Genomic DNA, 26,953 nt, shown 5'->3' with positions numbered 1-26,953 from the left:
TTTTCAATAAATTTATTCTTACTCATTTGATCTAGGCTGGTGAGTAAAGATTGTTGGATAGAAATCAATGCCCTACCTAATCTTAGCAGCCTTTCCAGGGGAAAATGTATAAATTTTCTCATTGGAATTCAGAATGGGGGTCTAGAAATAATGAAAACCTCAGAACGGAAAAAGGAGGTAGAGAGGGAAAAGCAAGTTATAAGATATGAATTGCTGATAAGATGCTATGATGCTAAATTTAGGGCTAAAAAAAAGTCAGACCTTTACTTCCAAACAGAAAGTAAATGTTAATGGAAAAAGATGCCATTGAACATAAGTTGAAGATGCAAACTCCACAATTCCAGAGGCATCTGAGTCAGTTCAGAGAAGGTCAGTTTGAGGGGTGAACATGATGAGAACTTGAGTCTCCACAATCCTTCATGGTCCTATTATTTGTTGGCTCTCTTGCCTGAATTATTGGCCTAGAGACATTCTTTCCTAGTTAAGGGGTAGGAAGCAGAGATGATAGACAGGTTTTGATTTCCCCTCATTAGAGCTTCTGCTAGGAAGGAAACAAAGCTGTATCCCTGGCTTCTCAAGAAAAGGGAATTACTAATCACACATCCTCCTGGAAATTATGTAATACCAAGACAGGGGTTTGGATCTGAATCTGGAGCACTTGGGGCGATAATTTGCAAACTACTTAGATTCTGTACCATCACTACCATCCTCCCTACCTTCACCCTGAGGCTTCCAGCAGATGAGTCTGGTTCTCAGGAAAAACCATTGGAAATTTAATTGACCACTAGAAAGGAAGGCTGCAGTGAGAAGGCAATATCTGACAGGCCTTTACTTCTAAATGGGGACAATAACCTAGCCAGGGAGTAGAAGGGTACCAGAAGGAGAGAGGAGGATACGATTGTTTCTCTAAACCAGACCAAGGTCTATCTTCCAAGGGCCAAAACCGAAGGCTTCAGATCTGTTCTGATCTCCCCAACCTTCTCTCTCAGAGGAAGAGCTGCCCCATTAAGGATATAAAAACAAGGGCAAAGGAGATGAGATGCAGAGCTGGGCCCAGGAAAGGCTGCCCATTCCAAAGTGGCTTCAGTTTTATCAGTTGCTGGAAACTTGAACGACACTTATTATCTGTCAGTACTTCAGAAAGTAGTTCTTCACTGGGTCTCTGGCTCTTGCTCTGTTGCCGCACCTAAGGAGAGGGATTATTAGTAAGTGGCACCCCAACCATTACAAATAGAGTGTGGGGAATAATATTGGACACAGGGTCAACAGGAGTGGGTACATCCAGGCCAGAGAAATAATCTATGACCAGGTTAACCTTTCTCTCAAAATGGCCAATGCTAAATGGCAAAAAGGCTACACTGAGACATAGGATACAATAGACTAAGAATGTCTCTATCTAACTGCTTTTACTTAGGTTCTGGTCCTTTCCTTGCTCCTCCATCTAAAGGCATGAGGGGGCAATCCAGCCTTAGGGGAGCCCTTTGTAGAGACCTAATGGGGAAGCCCCATTGAGAAACCAAGATGGTGGCCTTAGAACAGACATCACCTGTTCCACTTTCTGAAAGACTCTCAGGAGATTGTCCCGAAGAAGACCCTGCAGTTCCTTTTCACTCCAACCCCGTCTCATCAGCTCCTCGATCAAAGCAGGGTATTTGGAGACATCTTCCAGGCCTTCTGGAAACCTGTGAGTGACCAATTTTCACCAATGTCCCATCCGACTTCCACCCAAGCCAAAAAGGTCTTTCTTGGAGAGGCGTTCATAGTCCACAGACCCACCCACCCCTGAATTCCAACAATTTAGCAAATGCTTATTATTGATTGGCCTGTCCTGTAATAGAAGCTTTTCTGAAAAGGGCTAATTATGACCCTTTCCAAAGAAAACCACTGAGGAAAGTAGATGAAGCCCACATAGACACAGCTTTCCCTTTCCTCTTCCTTCATTCCAAAATTCTCTTTTCTTCAGGGATGCTGATCCAGCTACTTTTTACATTACCCAGATGAGGAAGAATTTTTGGAGACCTGTAGCCCAGGGACCCCATAGCTGGATTCAGAAAGTCTTTTCTTCAACTTTCCCATTCTCTCCAGGGTCAAACCTATTGTGTGAATCAGGGGACAGACCATCCTACAGAATAGCTGCTCAAGTCTACATTGCCTATATGTATCATCATCATAACTGGTAAACATTCATTGGGGCTGAGTAGGAGATGTAGCTGCTGGTACGGTGGATAGAGTACTGGGGCTGGAGTCAGGAAGACTCATCAAAAATTCAAATGTGGCCTCAAATACTTGCTTGCTGTGTGATCCTGGGAAAGTCACTTGATCCTATTTGTCTCAGTTTCCTTATGTGTCGAAATGAGCTGGAGAAGGAAATGCAAACCACTCCAGTATCTTTGCCAAGAAAATAACTGAAATGACTGAACAACAATACCAAATGTGGAAATAAGCTTTAATTGCCAATGCATATTTATGAGGGTTTTTTCCCTTTATTTTGTTGGGAATGAAAGGTAGAAAAAGTGCTTTTTTTTTAAAAAAACAAAAAAACCTTAATTTTTTTGAAAGTTATAGTTTATACACACACACACACACACACACACACACACACACACACACATATATATATATATAAAACTATGGGGAGATGTAGACATATCAAGAAAGCAGAATATCAGGCAGTATGGGATCAAAACCAGATTTTGCTACAAGTAATAGCTGCTTAAAGGAGATCAGAGCAGGGAGAGGTCTCAGTGGGCTGCTGTGATTAGGGAAGCCTGTAGAAGAAGTGAGACTCAAAAACTCAAAAACGAGGAGAAGGGAATTCCAGGTAGGACTATGAGTATGAAGATGTGTTCAGGAACAATAATAATAATGATGATGATGCACAAGGATGCTAAGCTTGCTGTTTCCCTCATAGTAGTCATAGGGGAATGGATTTGTAGCAAAGTAATTAGAGACATGTTTGGAGCCACATTGTGGAATCCCTTTAATATCCAATGGCAGACTTTGTGTATTAGGCAATGGGGAATCATGGAGAGTTCTTAGTAGCCAACCAAATTTGGAAGAGTTGGGTTGTCTAATTAATCTGAAGATGGCATATGAGAACACAATATATGTAGATCTATAACTATACATACTGTATGTATGTCTAGGACACATATAAACTGTACCAGGGGTAAGGAAACATTGAGAGTGTAGAAGAAAGAAAAGAAAGGAACAAGGAAAACCAAAACAGAACAACCAAGTCAGGACAGTATCAAAAAGGCAAAGAGAAGGTGAGGGGGAAAGCATCTAGGAGGAGAGTGGGCCACAGTGTGATTCGGTGCAGAGAGAGGTCGGTGTTGAGGAGATCCTGGGCACTGGGTGGTGGTGTCTGGTGAGACCTTGGCTGACCACAAGTCCAGGAGCCACTCAATGTTAAACTGAATGTACAAAGTGATGCATGACCTTAGAGAAGACATTTGGTGGAATGATGCAGTACAAGGCTAGGAGACCCTTAGCAACAAGTCCCTTCTAGTTCTCCCTTTCTGGAGAGTTAGGAGGGAATGCTGGCTAGTCCTTTGTGAAATATGGAATTGAAAGGAATGAGTGAGGGGGGGGTAGCAGCTTGGTGTTTGATGGTGTTGGGGAACCACGTCTTACTGGTTCTCTTCCTACCCCTCTGACTGCCCCTTTGTCTCCTTTGCTGGATCCTCCTTTTAGATCACACACTCCCATCTTGGGCCTCTTCTCCCTCTGTACTATTTTACTTGTGATCTCATCAAGATCAAGATTTAATCACCACTTCTATGCCGATGATTCTCAACTCTAGCTTTTCTGCCACGATCTTGCATCTCCACTGGACTTTCAAGATCTCTCCAACTAGCCGTCCAGTAGACATCTTAAACTAGATATATCCAAAACAGAACTTTTTCTCTTTCTCCCTAAACCCTCTTCTATCTTACTGTAGAAGGCAACACCATCCCCCCCAGTCCCTCACATCTACACATTGGCATCATCTCGGACTCCTCATTGTTTCATCCCCCCATAACTGATCTATTTCCAAGGCCCATTACAATCTCTCTCAAATATGGCCCCCTCCTCCTCTGCACTGCCCCCCTACTCTGGTGCAGAGCCCATCACTTCATGGTTGGTCTATTGCAGCAGCTACTGATGGGTCTGCCTGCCTCAAGTCTCACCCCCCACGCCATCCATCCTCTATTTGGTTACTGAAGTGATTGTCCTAAAGCTCAGATCTGATCATGTCATCCTCCTTTCCAATAAACTCCAAAGGTTACCTATTAAATTCCCCACATGGCATTCAAAGCCTTCCATAACCTAACAAGACCCATCCATCTGCATCTTACTCCCAACACATACCCAGTGACCCCAGCCTCCTGGCTGTCTTATGAACAAGACCTTCCATCTCTCAGCTCTGGATGTTTGCCTGGAATATCCTCCTCCCTCATTTCCTCCTACTTCCCTGAGTTTCTTTAAGTCTCATCTAAAACCCCATCTTCTAGGAGGGGTCTTCCCCCATCCTTCTTAATGTTAAGGCCTTCCTTCTGTTAACTGTTTCAGACTTATCCTCTACAGCTTGTTTGTATATAATTATTATTGTTTTTTCCATTAAACTGTAACCTCCTCGAGGTCAGGGACTGTCTTTTATTTTTTTGTATTTCCAGAGCTCAGTATGTTGTCTAGCACATAATAAGCACTTAATAAATGTTGATCGATTGATGCTGATACATTTGATACTTCCTTCCACAAAAGTCTTTCTGACCCATCCCAGATTGGGCCCCCAGAGGACCCAAGTTCAAATCCTCGCTCTTCCATTTCAACCTATATGAATTTGAAAAAGTCACTTAAACTTTAATTTCTGTTTCACCATCTATAAAATGGTCTTTCAGCTCAAGATCTAGGCTTCTTCTTTTTGAATCCCTAGCACTTAGCACAGTATCTGGGACACAGCAGACATTCAATAAATGTTTGTGCCCCCACCACATGGAAAGGAAAGAAAAATCGAATACTTACTTGCCAACACCATCATAATCTCCTCCAATCCCCATGAACTCGGCTCCAATAAGTTTCTTTATATGGTCAAAGTGATCTAAGGAACAGAGCACCAGGTTCTCAGTAAAGGGGGAAGGTGGAAGTTCATGACACTTCTTCCCTCCAGGATATACTCCTTGCCACCCACTCACCTGCCTCTATGCCCAGGTTGGGCAGGGATTTGGCCCTCACCTGCTACTGTGGAGATGTTGGCCAACAGCTGACACTGAATCACGCCTACAGAGAAGGTCACCATCACAATGCCGCCATTCCTCTTCTGCAGAAGCAGACACAATCCCACAGAGCAGCCAGTGAGGTTGCCTGGAGCAGCTCAAGACCATTCATGCTTTCCCATTATTCTCCCTCTCTCTGTCTGTGTCTTTCCACCTCTCCCCATCTCTCCTGCTTTGTGTCTCTCCCAGCTTCTCTCTCCCTCATCCCTCTGTCTCCCATCTTCCTATAATTTCTACAGAGAGACAGGCTTCCCATTCCCCACATCCCACCCATTCTCTGTTTCCCTTCTCCTTCTAAAGGATGGAAACTGAACAGTTCAAGTAGGCCAGAACCTGGAGGAAGGGAAGGGGCTGTGGGCAGCGGGGTGGAGTGTTCTGTGGTACCCTCAGAATTGCTCCCTTCCTTAACCCCTCTGTGCTACAATTTCCTCATATGTAAAAAGGAGATGGATTCTGATGCCCTCTAAGAAATCCACTAACTTTAAATCCTATGCTCCTCAGTCCTGGGGATCTGCGTGGTCCTTTGTTCACCCTGGGGATACCTGGCTTGGTGATGGATCGTGAGGGACTGTCCCTTCCTCTCCCATCCCCAGAACTCAAGGAGAGCCAAAAGCTGCCCTGCCTGCTTGGAGTGGAAGGTGAACCTGCAAGGGTGTTCTGGGACTTCTGCAAGACACCCTAGTAAGGGTAACAAGTCTTGGGAGTTTGGAGGAGCTCTAGGGATGGGAGGAAGGGGCTCAAAGTGTTCCCGGGCTGACACTGGGCAGGGTTCTCACCAACTGCTTCAGGAGGGTGTCTGGCACATTTCTAGTGTTGTTGCACACTGAGAAGGCGGATGAGTGGGAGAAGATCACTGGAGCCTCAGACAGAATCATTGCCCTTTTGGCTGTGGCCACTGACGTATGGGAGAGGTCCACCATCATGCCCAAACGGTTCATTTCCTTTATCACTTTCTGGGGCACCAGGGTCAACGAAGGAAGCCGGGAGGGTTGGAGAGAGCAAAATGAAATTAATTTTAGGCCAAGGAGCAAGGAAATGCCTTCAGGAGTGGATCATGGAGTCCATGGAAGATGAGAACTAGGGTGGCAAAGGGACATGGAGGGCAATGCACAGATTCGCTGATGGAATTGGAGCATTTCCCATGAAGAAAAGGCCTGGGGGGAGAGGAAGGGACATGATCTCTCTTCAAGGACCATCTGGGGAAGAGGATCTAGCTTTATTCTGCTTGGTACCACAGGGCAGCAATAGAAGCAAAAGGCACAAAGAGAGGAAGACTTCAGCTCGAGCTAAGAAACATCTTCCCAACGACTTTGTCTACCTAAAAGTTGTTCCAGATGCCTCTGGAAGCTGGGAGTTCCCCATCCCTGGAGGTCTTCATGAAGGATCTACACAACCACCAGTGGGGGAGATTGCAGATGGGAGCTGGGCTCTGGCAGTGGTTGGATGATCTCTGAGATCCTTTCTTACTCTGACACTGGGGGCACCTGATCTCCCACTGCATTTCTGAGACCTCTTACCTCCCCAAAGGTATTTAGTCCCTTAATATTTGGGTAAAAGTGATGTAGACCCTTCGAGGAGCTCTCTGCCCTGTAAGACAGCAGAAAAATAAAGTAAATTAGCTATAATAGGCACAAGTCAGGATCTCCCAACTTTGAACATTCAACCCATTCAGCCACATGAGATCTTACTTCCTCTAAAAGAGAAAGTCTACTAAGAAAAAAAAAATTTAAAAAGGAAGTCTACTAAGTTTTTATTTTTAATGTTAATTTGTGGTTTCCTTTTTTCTTTCTTTTATTAAAGCTTTTTATTTTCAAAACATATGCATGGATAATTCTTCAACATTAACCCTCATAAAACCTTGTGTTCCAATTTTTCCTTCCCCTTCCCCTAGATGTCAAGTAGTCCGATACATGCCAAACATGAGTCTACTAAATTTTTGAAAAGCTTCTTAGAACCCAGGGCCAGTGTGGGCAGCACCTGGGAAAGTGTGGCACCTTAGAGCTCTCTGTCTACCCTGGTCTTCCCACCCGTCCCAGGGCTGGACTGGACCCAGCATGCCCTCTGTCTCAGAAGCCCTACGTTAGCCCTACAAGGACGCCCATTTTATACCCTCACATTCCTCAGAATTCCCAGGCTCTAGAACCAGGAGAACAGTTTGTAGAATAATAGCTGCATTATAAAGACATAAAATGGTCAAAGAATCAAGAATTGTGATTCATGCGGTGACCACCCGTGATTGTGGAGGACTGATGACGATCTGGCTTACCCGCTCCTGACAGAGAGGGACTGGACACAAAATGCGCAAGCAGACACATTTTTGGACATGGACAATGTGGGAATTTGTTTTGTTTAATTCTGTATGTGTGTTCCAAGGAGTTTGTTTTTTCTTTAAAATTAGGTGGGAAGGAGAAAAAATGAAAGCCTGTTAATTGGAAAATGGAATTTAGTAGGAATCCCTCCCCCCCGGCAAAAAAAAAAAAAAAAAAAAAAAAAAAAGAAAGAAAAAGAAAAAGAGAACTTTTCATCCTTACCAGGGCGTGTTACAGAAATGTGTCAAAGTCATGTAGCGCACGCCAAGGTCATAGAATGCTCGCAAGATGGCCAGGCTTCCATCCATGGAGTGGCCACCTTCCACCCCAATCAGGCAAGCCAACTTTCGGGTCTCATTAAGTTCTGGGGATGGGAGAAGTAGGAACAGTGAGTCCGGTTGCTGTCTTGGAAAGGAGATGAGAGGGGAGGGGAGGAAGCTTCCTATCATCCTAGCCCTTTTTCAGGATCACAGCCAGTGGCTGGGAGAAGCCCACCCTCTATCCCCACCAGCCCCCTGGAAGTGATTCTTCTCTTGAGCAAGCTTGGGGCACTGGGTTTGACCCCAGAGCCTGCAGAGTGACTAAGACTTCTTAAGGTGATCACATGGTCACAATGGCTGAAGCACTCATCTGGGGGATCTGTCTGCACACTGGCTCTTGCATCAGGTAGCCATTAGGTGTAAGAGGGGAAAGGGGACGCCTCAGAGCTTTGGGCAGAGACTGAGAAAGGCCTCTGGGGTCTGGGGGGCTGGAGGGCTGGGCCCCATCCCTTTCCCCAAGAGGAATAACCTTTCGCCGAGGTCACGAATTCCAGTTCCTCATAAGCATTGCACATCCGCTTGATGACATCGATCTGCTCCAGAGTCAGGCGCAAAGCATCTTTGTCTTGAGTTTGGCAGGGGACGTAGGCCGACCAGAACTGAGGGAGGTACAAGACATGAGACCCAGAGTCTGGGATGAAACCTGGAGAACCCTCCCTGAGCCTCGTTTCCCTCCTCCCATTCCTGGCCTTTAACCTAGAATCTGAGTCTGGGGAATAAGGAGGCACAGGAGAGTAAATATCGTAATAATAATATTGTTATATTCTAATAATAATAAAAAAAAATCAGCAGCAGAAGACCAGGAGTGCAAGTCCCCAAGGTTTGAGCATCCTTGAGTGCTGGGTCTTCCAGCTCCAAAATCTAATCTATGATTTTCCTCTCTCTAGGAGATGAGAACTCATTCCCTCGTTGCAATTCACACTGTCAGCACTTTGCTTGTAGTCCTTGCCTGTCACTATTGAAGTGTTCTCCCAACTGACCTCCCTGCCTCAGATTTCTATCTACTCCCATCCACCCTCCACAAAGCTGTCAAAACTCAGATCTGGCCATCTCACCCCTCTACTCAGCAAAATCCAGTGACTCCCTATTGCTTCCAGAATAAAATATAAATCCCCCTGCTTGGCTTTAAAGTTCTTCACAACTTAACCCCAATTTTGATTGCATAAAATTTGAAAGTTTTTGTGCAAATAAACCTAATGTAGCTGAAATTAGAGAAGTGGGAAATGGAGGGGAAGAGAGGGAATCTTTTTAGCAAGTTTCTGTGATAAAAATCTCATCTCTAAGATATAGAGAACGGAGTCAAGTTTATAAGAAAAGGAGCCATTCACCAATTGATAAATTCTCAAAAAATATGAATAGGTACTTTGTAGGAGAAGAAATCCAAGTTATCAATAGGCGTATGGTAAATTGCTCCAAATCACTAATAATTAGACAACTATTAATAACTAAATGCAAATTAAAACAACCCAGAGGTTTCACCTTATATCTACCACTGTGGCTAAGATGACAGAAAAGGAAAATGATAAATTCTGGAGAACTAGGAGAACATTGTACACAGCAACAGCAATATTGTAGGATGATTAATTGTGAACATAATGACTTAGCTGTTCTCAGCAATACAGTGACCCAAGAAAATGTTGAAGGACTTATGATGGAAACCGTGATCCATCTCCAGAGTCTGAATACAGACTGAAGCATACTTTTTGCTGTTGTTTTTGTTCAGTTGTCCTTCAGTCATGTCCTAATCTTCATGACACCATTTGGCGTTTTAATGGCTGGATATGGATGGCAGTAGGTAGAAATCTGAGGCAGGGAGGTCAGTTGGGAGGCTACTTCAAGAGTGACAGGCAAGGACTACAAGCAAAATGCTGACAATGTGAACTGTGAGTCCTTACCTCCTAGAAGAGGAAAATCTAGATTTTGGAGCTGGAATGATCCAGCGCTCAAGGGTCCTCAAACCATGGAGTGGTTTACCATTTTCTTCTCCGATTTTACAAATGAGAAAACTGAGACAAACAGGAATAAATGACTTGTCCAGGGTCACCCAGTTAGGAATTATGTGAGACTGGATTTGAACTCAGAAAGATGAGTTTTCGTGACTCTAGGCCAGAACTCTAGCCGCTGTTTCATCTAGCTCCCCACTTTTTTTTTGGCCTGTTTTTTCTTTTGCAACATGACTGATATGGAAATGTTTTGCATATGGTTGTGCATTTTACTGCACATGTATAATCTAAATCAAGGGGAGGGAAAGAGAATTTTGAACTTAAATTTTTTAAAATGTTAAAAAATTTTATTTACATGAGGAAAAAAATGAAATAATTAAATGTAAAATTGAGAAGTAAAATAAAATTAAATGTAAAAAATGATGAAGGGGATGGTTTCTGAGAAACTTGGGATTTGATTGCAGAGTGAATTGAACAGAATAAGGAGAACAATTATAAAACTACTCAGATTTAGGAACTCTGATCAACCCTTTGTACAGAGATGTTTTATGGACATGGCTATTTTGGGATTTTGTTTTACTTGACTGTACATTTTTTAAGGGGCAGCAAGGTGGTCCAAGAGGCAGGAGGGAAAAGATTCAGAAATGAAAATAAAATAAAACTGAATTTTAAAAGTGAACAACAATCCACAAATGGTCATTTAACTCCTGGGGATAAGAATACAAACTGCAGACCTGATTTTTTTCTCAGATGTCATCCCTTCTAGCAGGACCTGGAGCATGAAACTTTCCACGGGGAGACCCTGGTTCCCAATCCCATCTCCAGCATCTACCAGCTGTGTGACCCAGCACGAGGACTAGGGACTAGGCCAGGAGGGAGGTTAGACGAGGATGAATCCTGTGAACAAGCATTTATGGAACACCTACTGTATGCTGGGTAAGGGACGATGGCAGCGAGCGAGGTCATACCTGGGCCCCCACCATTCCTGCCTGGAGCTTCTGGATGTTGGTCTGGCTTTGGCTGAAGGTTTTCAGGTCCAGATTTTGGAGTCGGTTCTGATGGAACCATCTCAGGATTCCCGGAAGGTCGTTATGGCTGGAGGAGAGAGAGCCTGGGGTCAGGGGGCAGAGCCTAAAGGTCACAAGCCAAGGTCAGAGGTGGCTCAGGGCAGGGACTGGGAGAGAAGCGGGGAGAAATGAAATCAGGAGTCAGGGCTCTGGGGGAAAGGGAGGAAGGAGATCGATGTCCCAGACGGCTGGGGACGGACACCGAGTCTTCTGGCGGGAAGACCTTGAGCTCCCGGAAAGCAGCGGGGCTATGAGAAAAGGGGGTTCCCAGGGTGGAAGAAGTTAGTGTGTGTTGCCATCTTTGGTTTCCTCGGCCATAAAATGGGGATGACAACAATGATAAACAGCGTCCGGAAGTCATGATGCTGGGGCTCAGAGGCTGGGCCGAGGGTGCAGCAGTAGTCCAGCCTAGAGGTCGGTGGCTCAGCATGGTCCATTGAGGAAGCGGGGACATGGATCGAGTCGGGCCTCTGGGGATGAAGGAGCCATGCCCTGGGCCCAGACAGGCCTGGGCGCGGAGCCCACCGCTCCCGGTGCGCTCGTGTCAGGCGCTGGACAGCCTCGGGCGCTGCGAAGGTCCCAGCCGGTGAAGTGGGTCAGGCCACGCCTGGCCCAGGGGCATTCAGCGCCATCTGTGGCAGGCTGAGGCCCGAGCCCGAGCCCGGTGAGCAGGCCAGGCCTGGCTGGCCCGAGCCCCTATGAGGGGCATGGAGCGCCCGGGCCTGGGATCGTGGCGTTGCCCTGGCCCGCCACTGTGGGCAGCTCACTGCCGGGCCCGGGTGGCAGGCCCGCCGACGCCCGTGTGGCAGGCGCCGCCGTGCCCGTGGTGCAGGCCCCGGGCCCCACTGGTGCTGGGCAGGCCCGGCCCCGGTGCCCTCGGTGTGGCCCGGCCCAGCCCGGCGGCCCTCGGTGTGTGGCAGGCCGGCCACCCGCGCCTCGGGTGCTGGGCCCAGGCCCGCGCCTCGTGAGCAGGCCGCCCCGGTGTGTGGCAGGCCCGGCCCCGACGCCCCCTCGGTGCGTGGCAGGCGGCCCCGCGCCCCTCACGTGTAGGCGGCCCCGGGTGCCCTCGTGTGCAGGCCCGGCCCGCGCCCTGTGGCAGGCCCGGCTCCGGCCCCTCGGTGTGGCAGGCCCGGCCCGCGCCCCGGTGTGTGGCAGGCCCGCCCGGCGCCCGTGTGTGGCAGGCCCGGCCCTCGTGCCCTCGTGGCAGGCCCGTGCCCCGGGCGCCCCCGGTGTGTGGCAGGCCCGGCTAGTCGGCCGGTAGCCCCGCTCGGTGTGGCAGGCCCGGCCCCTGGTGTGTGGCAGGCCCGGCCCCGCCCCTCGTGTGTGTGGCACCCCTGGGTGCCCCTCAGTGGTGGCAGGCCCGGCCCCGCGCCCCCTCGGTGTGTGGCAGGCCCGGCCGGTCCCCTCAGTGGTGGCAGGCCCGTCCCGGCGCCCCGGTCGTGTGTGTGGCAGGCCGGCGCCCCGGTTGCCCTCGGCTCGTGGTGGCAGGGCCCGGCCCTCCGTGTGTCAGCGGCCCGGCCTGGTGTGTGGCAGGCCCGGCTCGGTGCCCCTCGGTGTGTGGCAGGCCCGGCCCCGACGCCCCCTCGGTGCGTGGCAGGCCCGGCCCCGACGCCCCCTCGGTGTGTGGCAGGCCCGGGAGGGGCGGCACGTACCCGTCGATGAGCGGGTGGGCTCTCATGAGGGCGCGGGCTCTCTCCCCCAGCTCGGAGCCCCCGCTGGGCCTTGTGCCCGCTCCCAGCAGCAGCAGCAGCAGCAGCAGCAGCCCCCGCGCCTTCTCCATGTCCGGCAGGAGCCTGCAAGCCTGGGGAGGCCTGAGGCACGTGGAGGTCCTGGGGGCAAAACAGCAGTCAGCAACTTCCCATCAGGCCTCGGGGCAGGCCCAGGACCAGCCACCTGTGCAGACTGCCCGACAGGGGGCAGAGCGGCCTGGCCTGAGGCAGGCCCCAGGAAGTGAAAGCCCTCCTGGTCCTGCCCGCCTCCCCACAGCGGGGGAGGGGCGCTCTGCGGCCTCTGAACGGCTGGCTCCTCTGTCTCTCCCAGGAGGAAACTTACTGAGGCTCTGAGGGTCCGGGGCCGACCTCCAGCCCGAGCCTGCTCAACCTCCAGCCCTAAACCTGCCCGACCTCCAGCCCCAAACCTGCCCAGTCTCCAACCCCAAATCTCCTCGGCCTCCAGCCTGAACCTGCCCGGCCTCCACCCCAAACTTCCCCAACCTCCACCCCCGAACCTGCCCGACCTCCAGCCCAAACCTGCCCAGCCTCCAGCCTGAGCCTGCCCGGCCTCCAACTCAAACCTCCTCGGCCTCCAGCCCAAACCTCCTCGGCCTCCAGCTCGAACCTGCTCAGTCTCTAGCCCGAACTTTCTCAGTCCAGCCCCAAACCTCCTCGGCCTCCAGCCCAAACCTCCTCGGCCTCCAGCTCGAACCTGCTCAGTCTCCAGCCCGAATGAAATGTGTATATATGTATATATATATATAGCAAGTCTCCCAGAAAAAGATTATTAAAATAATTAAAGTCTGAGAACCTGTTTCTATTTCCCAGAAATAAGATTAGTAAACTCTTTACAATAATGCTATTGTCTGACCTTGCAAAATGCCACTGTGACAATCCTATTCTTGTAAAGCCTTTGAGAAAGTACTTTGCAGAAAGACTGGGAACTTCCTTATTCCCTGCAGACAAGGAGGAACAGGTGGGTTAGGGAAGTACCTTGGATTTTTTGGGTTTTGATGATAAAAGCTGTCTGTCCAGTGGCCTTCAAGCATTGAGCTTCCCCTTTAGACTCAGTGCTGGACCACCCGCTTCTCGAGACTCCAAATAAAGGAACTTTCTGTCTGTAGCTAGGGACGCCTCTGAGTGGTCAGTCTGAGTGAGGGTGCTGCCATCCCACACAGTTGGGGGCTCGTCCGGGATCAGTGGTCTTTGGGAAGACAGGGGTGGTCTCAGGTCAGAAGCAGGTGCCCGTGGACCGATTGATCTGTGGCTTTTGACTGTGAGAGTGCTGCCTCCCTCCCAGAGAGCCAGTTAACTGAAGCAGGGGAACTCGGTATAGACAGAACTGGAGGAGATCTAAACCATGGTGATGGAATATCTCCACATGTGGCTCAAGGTAGGCCCTCGGGGGGCCTGGGGGTCTATTTTCTGACTTTAGGGGGACCTGAAGGACTAGTGTGAAATTATTGGGACTGCTCCAACCCCGAGGAAAGGGCTCTCTGAGGATGCTCTCAGGTGACTGCTAGTGTAAGGGTGACCTTCACCGAGCCTGGTCTAGGGCTGAATTATACTATAGGGAAAGCGCAGTCCAAAGAAAGAGTAAGGATGGAAGGCAGGGAATACCAGCTGATAGTCCTCTGGGGAATCACTTCAAAACTGGAATAGAATCCCAAAATATAAAGGGAAGAGTAAATTATTGCAAGGTGTGGGGGGGATGGGGGGTGGAACGCATTGATTCAGACCAGGGTTACGGCTAAGATCCTGAAATCCCTGCCTAGGGCCTCAGAACTACTTTGGGATTTCCATACTCCACGGCACCCTCCTTTCTCAGGGAGAGGGAAAAGGATGAATCAGGAAATCAAGAGGCAGCTAACCACATCAGCTCTGGAGACCCAGCTGCCTTGGACTAAGGGCTTTCCCCTTGCCCTCTTGAGAATAAGGACTAAGCCCCATAGGGACATAGGCTGTCACCCTATAAATTATTGTTCAGTCATCCATGCCCTGGGATGCTTGTCAGAGAACAAGTAGATCCAATTTTCGAGACCAAAGATTTATTCTTAAGGAAATATATTTAGTGCTGGGGACTCATTTGAAGGAATTACAATTAAAAGGCCTTGTTGCTCAGACCCCTCCTCTAGGGTTTGCAGTACACCAATATAAGCCAGGAGACTGGATCCTGATTTGGTCCTGGAAGACAAGTTAACCCCGAGCTGGGAAGGCCCTTTCCAGATGCTCCTGATATCTGGTACTGCAGCCCGGACTCGAGAAAGAGGCTGGACTCATAATACAGAGTAAAAGGTCTGTGGAGGCTCCAAGGGAATGGACTGTCGTCAACCTGGAGCTAACAGCAAAAATGAAGGACTAATGGACTTTGTGCTTAGACTTCTGGGGATTTTTATCTGGGGAGCATTGTTAGGTAATTTCCTTGTCATAGTTGAAAAGTGTTGGATTGTTTTGTTACGCTTTAGAGATCTGACATGGGACCAGAACCTGAACCAAAGCACTGGGGATTGCTGCTTATACCCACAGGGTTACACACAGATTGGTTTATGATTATTATCTGTTGGCAGAAGAAGGAGGTGTTTGTGGGAAACTTAATCTATCCAGTTGTTGTATGCAGAGTGATGACAATGGATGAGTAGTGAAAGAAATAAGCCAAAGTATCAGGAAACTGGCCCATGTGCCAGTACAGACTTGGAAGCCCCCATTGGATACCAATGGGTGGGGAGGACCTGGATGGGGGAAGGGTGGATAGAAAGTATGAAGTATTTACTAAAGGAATTTGAACCATCTTGGGAGACTTCCATTACCAAATAAAAGGGGAGGAACTGAGTGAAATATGTATATATATATATATATATATAGTCTCCCAGGAAAAGTTTATTAAAATAATTAAAGTCTGAGAGCCTGTTTCTTTTTCCCAGAAATAAGATTACTAAACCCTTTACAACAATGCTACTATCAGACCTTGCAAAATGCTGTTGTAACAATCCTGTTCTTATAAAGCCTTTGTGAAAGTACCTTGCAGAATGGCTGGGAACTTCCTTATTCCCTGCAGACAAGGAGGAACCGGTGGGTTAGGGAAGTACCTTGGATTTTATGGGTTTTGATGATAAAAGCCTGGTGACAATATCTGTCCAGCAGCCTCCAAGCATTGAGCTTCCCCTTTAGACTCAGTGCTGGACTGCCCGCTTCTCAAGATTCTAAATAAAGAAACTTTCTATTTGTACCTAGAGACACCTCCGAGTAATCAATTTGAGTGAGGGTCCTGCCGTCCCACACAAGCCCAAACCTGCTCAGCCTGGGCACCACCTCCTGCCCCAGACTTTCTGAACTGTGTTTGGGGGATTGGATTGGAGAATCTCCCTGCTGCTAGTTCTTTGATTGCCCAGTGTCCCAGGGACAAGGTCCCATTCCCACCAAGCAGCTGAAACCAGACACATGTTTGAACAGGGAGTGGAGTCAAGAGACTTTTTCATGTCTCTTCTTCTTTTTTCCTGAGGCAATTGGGCTTAGGTGGCTTGCCCAGGGTCACACAGCCAGGACGTGTTAAGTGTCTGAGGCTGGATTTGGACTCGGCTCCTCCTGACCCCAGGGCTGGTGTTCTCTCTACTGCATCCCTAGCAGCCCCATGAGACTTTTTTCACTGGGCGTCAGAAGTGCTGGGTTCAGCCTCATTTTCTGTCCTTTCCAAATAAGGGTAGAGGAAGGAGATGAATTGCAGGGCCTGGGGTTCTGGTTCACTGAGCTGTGAGATTCAGAATGAGCAGAAGGTGAGGGAGCCCTTCCTGAAGAGCAGCATGGGGTTATGGGGTGGAAGAAAGCAGCTCTGGGGCCCCTGCCTGTTGCAGTCATGAGATTTGGGGCTCCAAGAGAGTTTGGGGCGGTTTCACTTTCCGGGGAAGGGTTTGCCCCCAGCCTTTCTAGTTCCACGCCCAGAACCCTGCCCTGTGCAGTACGCCAACTCTGGGAGGTTTAATTCATTCGTTCATTCATTTACTGGTCGATTTGAGAAGGTGCAGTGAGAAGGCCATTCAGCTCCAGCACCTCATGCCCGGCGGTCCTTCAGCTCTCCTGTGCAGAACTTGAGACCCCCGGGGCACGGGGAAGTGCAGCGCCCCCATTCTCTTCCATGTCCCAGCCTGGGTTGGTTAGGGTGAGGGGAGAAGCTCACCTCCCATTGGCCGTATCCCCTGAGCCCTCCCCAGGTACCTGCAGCTCATCTCCAGCTCCGAGCCCAGCCTCAGCCACGGGAGTCCTGCCTCTCCTTCCTGTTCCCCCTTTTGACCCCATGCCAACATTTCCTAGTGCAGATCTCCCCTCTCAGCCTGTGGGGAACCTACTGTCCATCCTGCAGGCCCTGCTCACCTTCCAAGAGTCTGGTCTGAGGCCCAAAGGTCTCCCAGAGAATCAGCCAGCACCAGAGGGGTATCATCAGGGCCCTGGCCCACCTCCGTACCCCAACACTGATGGGAGAGACCCCGGGGGCCAGCCGGCTTTGGATATATCAAGGGGGCAGGGCTTCTCGGACCTTACACCTAGTTTTGCGGGTGGGAAGTAATTGGGGAGGGGGCAGGGCATGCTAGAACAGTTAGTAAAGAGCCTGGGAGAATCTTAGCTTTGGGAAAGATCTCAGGGGGTCAAGTGGACCTAAAAAAGAATGATCTCTCCATTATTCCAGACAAATGGTCATACCGTTTCTGCCTGAAGCCCTTCGGTCAGGGAGAACCCATTCTATCTCATAGCTGGGTAGACCAGAAGTAAGTCAGGAAGACCTGTGTGACTTTGGAAAAGTCCCTTCATCTAGCTTTGTCTCAGTTTCTTCATCTGTAAAATGGGGATAATAACAGCACTCCCAGTTCAATAAGATATTATCTGTTCAGAAACCTTAATGTGCTAACTATGATTAATTATCATTATGATTGTTAATTATTTCCAGATAGCCAACTCTTGGATCACCTTAATTATTATGAAGCTTTTTCCTTCCATCAAGCCTCAGTTTGCTTCATGCTAATTCCTATGTGCTGCTCTGCTCCCTGAAGCTAACAAGAACAAATTGAATTTATTTTTCCAAGCGACAGCCCTGTCAATATTTAAAGACACTTATGTCCCACTTAAGTCTTTCCAAAAATGGGGTACCTGAGCCCAACACAGAAGATAGCCTAATAAAAATAATGACGATGGTTAGCATTTATAGAATGTATTAAGTTTGGCAAAGCACTTTACAAATATCTCCTTTAATCCTCGCAAAAATACTGGGAGTTAGGTGCTATTATTTCACAGATAGAGACACTGAGGCACACTTGGTTAAATAATTATTCCCAAACTAGGGAGTAATGGAAGCAGAATTTAAACTCACATCTTCCTGACTCCAGGTCTAGCACTTAACTATGCCCTCATTCTGGATCCTAGAGAGGGATCTTGGAAGTTAGTCCAATTCCTTCATTTTCCTATCAGGAAACTGAGATACAAAGAAATTCAGAGGAGTAGGCAGACCTCTATGCCAGGAGCCAGGAAGATTCATTCCCTACAGCCTCAGGTACTTACTAGCTATGTAACTCGGGGCAAATCACTTCACCCTGTTTGCGTCAGTTCCTCACCTATAAAAATAAGCTGGAGAAAAAAATGGAAAACCACTGCAGTATCTTTGCCAAGAAAACTCCAAAAGGGATCATTGGGAGTCAGATAACTGGAATGAATTAATGTCCACAAAACTTCCAGGAATAGGGAGGTATTATCCATCGCCCACTGACTCTGAACCTTTCATGACTGTTTGTTCAGTACAGTCATACAACTAGTTCCCAGAATATAAATTTAGATTGTCTTCTTATCCCTGCCTCTCCATCTTCTTCACAAGAATAGTTTTGTTAGAAAGAAAGGAAGGAAGGAGGGAGGGAGGGAGGAGGAAGTAAGGAAAGAAGGAAGGAAGGAAGAAAGGAAGGAAGGAAGGAAGGAAGGAAGGAAGGAAGGAAAGAAGGAAGGAAGGAAGAAAGGGAAGGAAGGAAGGAAGGAAGGGAAGGAAGGAAGGAAGGAGGAAGGAAGGAAGGAAGGAAGGAAGAAAGGAAGGAAGGAAGGGAGGGAAGGGAGGGAGGGAAGGAAGGAAGGAAGGAGAGAAGGGAGGAGGGAAAGGAGGGAGAGAAAGGAAGGAAGGAAGGAGGGAGGATAGGAGGAAGGAAGAAGGAAGGTAGGAAGGAGGGAGGATAGGGAGGGAGGAAGGAGGGAGAGGAAAGGAAGGTAGGAGGAGAGGTAGGGAGGAGAGGAAGGAAGGAGAGGAAGGGAGAGGAAAGGAGAGGAGAGGGAAGGAAGGGGGAGGGAGGAGGAGAGAGGGAGAGGAGGAAGGGAGGAAGGAGGGAGGGAGGGAGGGAGGAAGGAAGGGAGAAGAAGGAGAGGAAGGAAAGAAAGGAGGGAAGGAAGGAGGAGGGAGGAAAAAAGAGATTAATGTAGCAGGACCTTTTCTGTATGTTAACAAAACATCTCTTTAATATTCTGTCCCAGAAATCTTTTTTGAGATCTGGGTCCCTATCTTGCCCAGGATGGAAGTGTAGCCATTCACCTCACTGATCCCACTATTGATCTGTAAAGGAGTCTTGACTGTTGCATTTCTGACTTGGGCTGGCCTTCAGCAGCCCTGCCTTCCCTCCTTCTCCCAGGAGTTCACCATGTTGGTACAGAACAGTGAAAGCAACTAATCAGTCTAATATACTACAGCTCAGAACTCCAGTGCTCAAGCAACCCACCAGGCTCATTCTTTCTCATTAGCAGCAGGGATTACGAAGATGTCACACCAAGTTAGGCTATTCCCCACGAATCGGTCAGACTCACTGGCATAGGGTTTACAAGCACTTCCTTTTTTTTTTTTTTTTTAATTGGGACAACATCTTCCCTTTTCCAAAGTTATATTCTCTCTCCACAATGTTCCAAGATCTTCCAAATATCAGTAATAGTGGCTTGGTAATCGCATTTTTCAATTATTTCAACATTCTAGGCTGTAATTCATCTGGGCCAGGTGACATCAAGAATGGCTAAATAATTTCTATTTCCTGATGACATTTGGATGTCCATTTGCTTCTCCTGTCTATTTCCACCCATTAGAGCTAAGATCTTGTTTTCCATTTTCCTTAACTTTTCTTACCAGCCTCAGTTTATTCTAATTTTTAGCATTTGGGACATTATCCTTTAAAAATAAAATACATATTTTTTATTTATTTCATTAAATATATCCCAATTGTATATAAAAAATTAGCATTCATTTTTAAAATTTTGAATTCCAAATTCTCTTCCGACTTCCTGACTCTTCTCTCCTCATTGAGAAAACAAGAAATATGTTGATTATGTATGTGACGTCATACAAAATATATTTTCATATTAATCATGTTGCAAAAGAAAACACATATACAAATCCAAGAAAAATAAAGTTGTTGTGCCCTCAGAGTTTGGACACTATTTTTATAGGACAGTGTCATATTTATTTTTTTTTGTTATCTGGCTTTGCTTGCATCTTCTGTGCATTTTTTTGAGCAAGATAATCAGGGTTAAGTGACTCGCCCAGAATCACACAGCTAGACAAATTTGAATTCAGGTCCACTGTACCATCTAGCTGCCCCTTCTGTGTATTTTTTTTGGTTTCCCAATTACTTTTTTTTCTTTATTAAAGCTTTTTTATTTTTCAAAACATATGTGTGGACAATTCTCCAACATTAGCCCTTGCAAAACTTCATGTTTCAATTGTGTACCCCACTTCCCCCACACCCTCCCTTAGATTGCAAGTAGTCCAATACATATTAAACATGGTAGAAATATATGTTAAATCCAATATATGTGCATTATTTTTTTAAATTGTTGATTCTCAAAGACATCTTTAGGAGTTTCCTATGTGTCTACACTGATCTCTTCAAACAAACCTGTTTTTTTCTTCCTCAATGGAATGATTTCCCTTTATGTCTTCAGAATTTCATTCCTGAGTATCCCCCATCTTTCCTGGGCATACGTTAGTCCATGGGATCCTTTTTATCTTTCCTCTGAATTCTTTAAGATCTGCTTTCCTCAGATCTATTCTATGTTTAGACTATGCTCAGATTTCCTATCCTTCACTATAACAAACTGGAGAAGAAAACAATCATCTCCCCGGACCCCCCAATTTCCCGTCCTCGCCACTCCAGCACCTAGTTCCTCCCCATTAGTGAGAATTGCATCCTCTGTCCTGTCCTTTCCCTCTTGAAGGGCTAGTGCTTGGGATGGAGCAGGGGGTAGAAGGAGGGAAGGGCTCCCACTGTCCTGGATCATCTCTAGTTTTCAGGGAACAAAGAAGTGCTTCATAGAGACAACAGACATAGAGCCACGTTTTCTTGTAACTGGAATCCTCAACTATGGGCTTGCCCACCTAACACTTACTACTCTCCTCCATCTTCCTTGGGTTCTGTAAGCGAGTAAAGTCCCCCAAGGGCTTCCTACCCCATTCATTCCTTACCAGGAGACAGGACTGGATCTAACTTCTCAGAGTCACAGGTGAACCTTCAGCCTTAAAAAGGTTTCCAAGAAGAGAACGGCATCGCGGCATTTAGCAATCTTCTCCCCAGCAGCTCTGTTTGGCAGAGCAGGAGACTGATGCTCAATCTCTACATTTTCAGAGCCAATTAGAACCCAGGTCCTCTGAACTAAAAGATTTTGCAGTCCTCCTCACAAAACCCAGTTCAGGGTTTTCTCTATCAAAAAGATCATACTAGATGCTTCCGCCTGTAACCTTTTCTTCTGATTTCTCTGATTCTGCAGTCACTCATGTCCGTCTCAGCTTAACCCCTCTGCAAACATTGCTGCTACTCTTGTTGCTGGGTGTGTAAAGGTTCTGGTTACTTCCTAGGGGGCTAGCCTGTCAGAGCTTCCCAGCCTCAGGTCATTTGTGTCCTTGGCAACACAATCCTAGGTTATCTCTATCCAACATCAGACCCACCCTGTACCGGAGCTACTGTACCATTCAGTACCATTCATTTTCTCCCTCTGAGCCCTCAGTCTCTCCTGGATCTAAAGGACAATCCATGACTCCCAGCTAACAAGATCTCCAACAGATGGACCCCTCTTTGGTTGTCCAAAGGAAATGAGGTGAGACAGACCTTACCTTGTCTTCCTTTGTCCCAAAATTTTCACTTCCAGCTGTCTCAAGCTTGCACAGGGATCTTTACTGACTTTTCCTTCCCTATCTTAGAGAAGATGGGCTAGACTGGCAGATGTTTCCCCTCTGTCCTTAAGAGCTGCCCTCTTTTCTTTGGGTCGTCTGACCAGGGGGTGGAACTGAAGCCCAGGGAGTGACTCACTCGCAAACCAGTTGGCAAAGTGCTGCCCATTTGGCTCTTCACTGCACCCACCCTCCCTCTCTTCCTTCCTCCATCCTCCCCACTAAACCACCCCTGTCCCTCTGCCTCTTGCAGCCTGGTTGTCACAGGGCAGAATGAGAGGTACAGGCACTTCTCAGGAAATGGACCATATTCACCAACTCAAGTTCCCATGAACCCAGATGAAAGGGGGGACAGGTGAGGCGGGGAATGGTGGGGAAGGGAAGGAGAAGGGAGCAAGCATTTGTGAAGCACTTACTGTGTCCAATCATTGTGCTAAGCACTTTATAAATATGATGCCATTGCCAAAGAACAAAGCATGAAAGTAGATAGTAGGTAAACCTAGCCTTTTGTAGTCTGGCTTCTGACTTCATCACTCAACTGAAACTGCTCTCCCCAAAGTAAATATTTTCTCAGTCCCTACTGGGCTCTGGGCATCTAGGTGGCAGGACCTGAGTTCAAATTCTCTCTCATTTAATTAATTAAATTTAATTTAAGTTTAATAATTTAATTAATTAAGACTTAGTGTCTGAGTTCTTTTTCCCCATTGTCACCATTTAATGCCAAAATTCAAATTGATTTTCATCTAGTTTGGAACATGCAATACAATGATCATTTATCATTTATGATTTATTTGACTAATGTCCTCATCGCCTTCACTACTTTATATAGTCTAAAAAGACTAATTATTTACATGTAGATTAAATTACAGTTTAGTGATGTACAGATTTGTACAGAGTGAATTCTGAGAAGTGATCACATAGATTCAAATTTGCTCCATTTAAAGTTATAATGATGTTAATGTGATCATTGGTTCCAATACCAACAAAATAAGCAATATGGATTCATACCATGAAATTTTGCAGGTTCCATTGTTCCCATTAATGAGAATCTAGCTGCTACTGAGACAAGAAAATGAAATTTATAGAGTTGGATTGGGACCCTGGAGCAATAAGTCATGATTCTCCCCTCTTAGTCGAATCCCAAGTTTCAATTCCCTGCCATGTCAGTGCACCTGGAGTTTCTTCAGAAGTGAAGATCTGAGTTCCAATCCTGCCTTGGCTGTGTGACGCTAGGCCACCATCTTGGTGAAGGGATCTCACCTGAAGCATTCTCAGACTTAAAGGCCAAAGAGCTCACCACCACCCTTTCACTTCATGGCAGGTGCAAACCTCCATCCTTACTCCTTCTGAATCATTCACATCTGGTCACTCCCCAGGTGGGTTCATCTGAATCTGCCAACCAAAGTTCCCTTGTCAGGAAAAGTTGTCACTTAATGTTTTGCTCTCAGAGAGTTTCCTCCATCAACTAAATTAAGGAACCACCTCATGAGTTCATGTTGCAATTCCACTTTCCATGATGTACTTCTTTTGGCAATTCCCATAAACCGAGTGAAAGTTACATCCTGGCCAGTATTTTCCCCTATGGGCCAAAGCCAATCTTGCGACTCATTCCTGCTCTTCATTAATCCTGGAACTAGAAGCTCAATCTCTCTTAGTCTTTAAATGCCCCACTATGAAATAACATTACATAGTCTTAAACATCTGCCCGTATGCTCATGAAAATCCAAAGAGAAGAGAGAAGATAGTCAATGATGTCAAAGGCAAATAGCTCGCATAAGTAGGATTCGTTGTGGAGTTATTTCAATCTTATCCCACTTTCTACAACCTCATTTGGGGTTTTCTTGACAAAGATACTAGAGGGACTTGCCATTTCCTTCTTCAGCTCGTTTTTCAGATGAGGAAACTGACAGAAACAGGGAAAATGTCTTGCCCAGGGTCACACAGCCAAGGCAGGATTGGAACTCAGATCTTTCCTGACTCTGTACCTGGCACTCTATCCATCGAGCCACCTAGCAGCCCAGCTAGTCAGACGTGTGGGTGCCCACATCAAGATAAATAGGAGAATAATAAGATGAGCAAACCAGTGAGGATCCAAGCCACACCCCACAGGAGACAGGTAGACCTTAGGAAAAAGATGTGCTAGTAAATGTTTAGCAATCAGCTCTCTGCGGGAAAAATGCACACGCTACCTACTTTCAAGTTATACTTTGCAATAACATTTTTTCCTTTATCTGATTTCTTTATTAGAGGTGTCAAACTCACAGGCCTTGGGCCAGGAAGCAGAACTCCCAGCCCAACCCAGAATAAAGTGTAACTGCTTAATGAAATGTAAATATTTAACAATTTTTTAAAATTCAATATAACATAGATAATATTAATTTGTGGTTTTCTAAGTCAATATGTGGCAAAACAATAAATCAAATTTCATTTTACAGTTTGTCTATTTCCCTAGACATAAATGCACAGTGATTGTGTAACAGCTGGCTAACCCTAGGTGGGTCCAGGACTCCCCTGCCCTAGGTGTTCAGCAAATTACCCAATCATGAAATAAATCAAAGTCATGAATTGAGAAATAGAGTATTTTTTATTGAGATAACAGGGTTGCAAAACTGCCAGCCTAGGAAATGCCTCATAGGTTCAGAGCACAGTAGATTTCCCAAACCAGAAACTCATGAAAAGGTTTTTTTTTTTTCTACTTTTAGGAAGAATTAAGGAGGAAATAGTATAAAGTAGCAAGGCCTGGTCAGAAGACCTCAGTGACCCTTGGCAATCCAAGCAAGGAAAATCACCTCATTCTGGCTGTTTTGCCCTTTGTGCCATGAATCTCAAAAGAGAGCAAGGGCATTAGAAACTAAGGTCCTGTTTAAGCTGGGTTCCTTTGAGAGGTAAAATTTTTGGGTATGGGTCAGATCAATCTAATTGAGACTAGGAATGTAAAGACATTATTGAAATTCTGACATTATCTGAATTATTAAGGGAATAACAAGGAACATTACATTTGGTATTGATTTTCTGTCAACATATTAACAATTTCCTATCGCTCCTAATAAAGAATTTATCCAATATCACCATAGAAATCTGGATGGAACCCTGATTCCATTCCCGTTAGAGATATGAATGACAGGGAAGGGCACAGGCAAAGTGACAGTCCTCTTGTAGAAAAGCTGTTTTATGTGCCAAACTGACAGCAGCAACCACATGTGTCTTGCCTCCCTCAGAAATCAGTAACTATCCTGGATTGTAAACTTGACATTGATTTAACTCACACACACCCCCATTTCTACTTTTAATCTCTCAGAATTGACATCTCGTTACCAAAATTTGTCTTTAAAAATGTGCATCCCTTGTGTGTAAAGTTTGCTGTATTTGCTATATTTTTCCTAGCTATTTTCCTGATTTCTTTAGAGGAAGAATTTTCTTTCAACACCTTCTTGCCAGATACATCCCCTGCCAAGTTCTGGGGAAGCTCAACAACACTGACTGACCAACATATAAATAGCTGAGCACCTACCAGATGAAGGGCAGGGATCCTGAGATAGCCCTAGGTCTGGAGGTTGAAGACCTGGATTTGAATCTACAAGCTCTACCAGCTGCCATCTTGGAACCTTGCAAGTCAATCACTTCTTTCTGCCATAAATTTCTCATTTGCAAAAGGAAGGGGTTGGACCAGCTAATATCCAAGGCCTCAAATTAAGATCCTTTCCATCTCTCAAGACCAAGGTACAATATGTTAAGCATGATCATCATAATATTTTAAAATAATTGACATTTATATTTTTTTAAAGTTTGCAAGGGCTTTTTTATGTATGTATAAATATAAATATAAAATACTCTGCTCTGTTGAGACTAAGCAAAGAGATAATCAGAAGGGGCAAAAAAAAAGACTTTAAAATGAAAAGTGGAAGGCCCTTCAGATATAAAAGAAACATTCTGAAGCTTAAAAGTTAATGATAACATGACTAATATGGAAATGCTGTGCATGACTTCACATGTTCCCATTAATAAGAATTCTGCCAAGGGGGCAGACTTAATTAATTAAGTCTGGCAAGGACACAATGGCTTTTCTTCTATCTTTGACTCTAGCTACTCAAATTGCTTGGCTTCTCAATGGGGGGGAGAGAAAGGGAGAAAGTTTGGAAACTAAATTTTTAAAAACAAATGTTAAAGATTGTTTTTACATATATTGGGGGAAAAATAAAATAGTTAATAATTCAAAAATAGATAATGCATTAGCCTTATAATGAGTGGCTCTCTATTAGTAATGACACAGTAAAAATGATTTTGTCAGACAGAAAAATGAAGTGATATAAAATATAATAAATTGGATTTAGATTCAAGGGAAGCAGAGTTACACAAAACTGTAGGTCTCATACTCTCTTCCAGAGTCATCACTGTCCAGGGGCCAGACAGAGTCCACTTGACTGGTGATGGACTGGGATGGGGGTGGAACCAAACCCTAAGTGCTTCATAGTGCCCACTTCATGGCTGTTGTAACAAATTGTTCTCATCGGCCAATTCCCCTAAGGGAAATATTCACACGTTTAGGGTAGAAACCCACCTTTCTGGATGGTTTGAGGCCCTTTGGTTACCCTCAACCCAAATTAGAAGACGTCCCCCGTGTCATTTGACCATTTCTGCCAATCTCGATTTCCTGTGGCAACAGGTGAGTGCAAAGAAGCATCTGCAGCTTCGAGCCACAGTCAAGCCTTTCACCAAGGTGGCCCTGACCCTGGGGCTGACTTCTCCCTGGGGGGATTTGGCAGCCCGGTGGGTTTCTGAGCAGCCTTTTGAGGATCACACTGTTAGCCTATTGTGGGAGGAAGGGGATAGAAAAGGTGTGCCCCAAGTATTAGCTTACTAAATCCTGGCCTGGTACCGCAGCATGCTGGGTAATGGGGTGAAAACAGGAAAAAATGGACAAACACTTCTGCAAAGCTGATTTCCCTCACAATCGGTCCGTGTAACATGTACACACAAACACAAAATCTAGCAGATCTAGGAGATGAACAGCTCTTGCTGGCAGAGAACTCAGTAGGTATCGCCTCGCAAAGCAACATGGCTTGCAGATGAAGGCCATCTTACTGAGACTGGAGCTGGATACACGTGTTTCTAGAGTGGTCACAGTGGAAGAAAGTCCCGTGAAACTGTGTTCTGACCCATAAATCTGAGTGCCCCCAA

The 26,953-nt window shown here is 46.3% G+C and overlaps 1 protein-coding gene across 4 annotated transcripts in view; it reads right to left on the bottom strand.

Moving 5' to 3' along the window:
* The window catches only part of LOC100916954 (dipeptidase 2), a 33,644-nt gene continuing 6,691 nt past the window's right edge, over positions 1–26,953 (bottom strand). The window contains exons 1-11 of one of the 4 annotated variants that reach the window (XM_031950231.1): positions 21,719–21,963; positions 12,550–12,726; positions 10,799–10,925; positions 8,357–8,486; positions 7,790–7,931; positions 6,776–6,845; positions 6,035–6,211; positions 5,218–5,302; positions 5,008–5,083; positions 1,547–1,682; positions 1–1,186 (exon numbers count right to left, since the gene is read on the bottom strand). In XM_031950231.1, the coding sequence (XP_031806091.1) occupies positions 986–1,186; positions 1,547–1,682; positions 5,008–5,083; positions 5,218–5,302; positions 6,035–6,211; positions 6,776–6,845; positions 7,790–7,931; positions 8,357–8,486; positions 10,799–10,925; positions 12,550–12,677 (1,272 nt within the window). In that variant the 5' untranslated portion in view covers positions 12,678–12,726; positions 21,719–21,963 and the 3' untranslated portion in view covers positions 1–985. Of the gene's footprint in view, positions 1,187–1,546; positions 1,683–5,007; positions 5,084–5,217; positions 5,303–6,034; positions 6,212–6,775; positions 6,846–7,789; positions 7,932–8,356; positions 8,487–10,798; positions 10,926–12,549; positions 12,727–13,234; positions 13,403–13,480; positions 14,292–21,718; positions 21,964–26,953 lie in introns of those variants that run through there. The other 3 variants (XM_031950233.1, XM_031950234.1, XM_031950232.1) reach the window with 3 other exon arrangements.

The sequence above is a fragment of the Sarcophilus harrisii genome, chromosome 2 (assembly GCF_902635505.1).
Source record: "Sarcophilus harrisii chromosome 2, mSarHar1.11, whole genome shotgun sequence".
NCBI lineage: Eukaryota > Metazoa > Chordata > Mammalia > Dasyuromorphia > Dasyuridae > Sarcophilus > Sarcophilus harrisii.
Note: the sequence above shows the minus strand (reverse complement) of the source record. Positions and strands in the feature narration are given on the sequence as shown.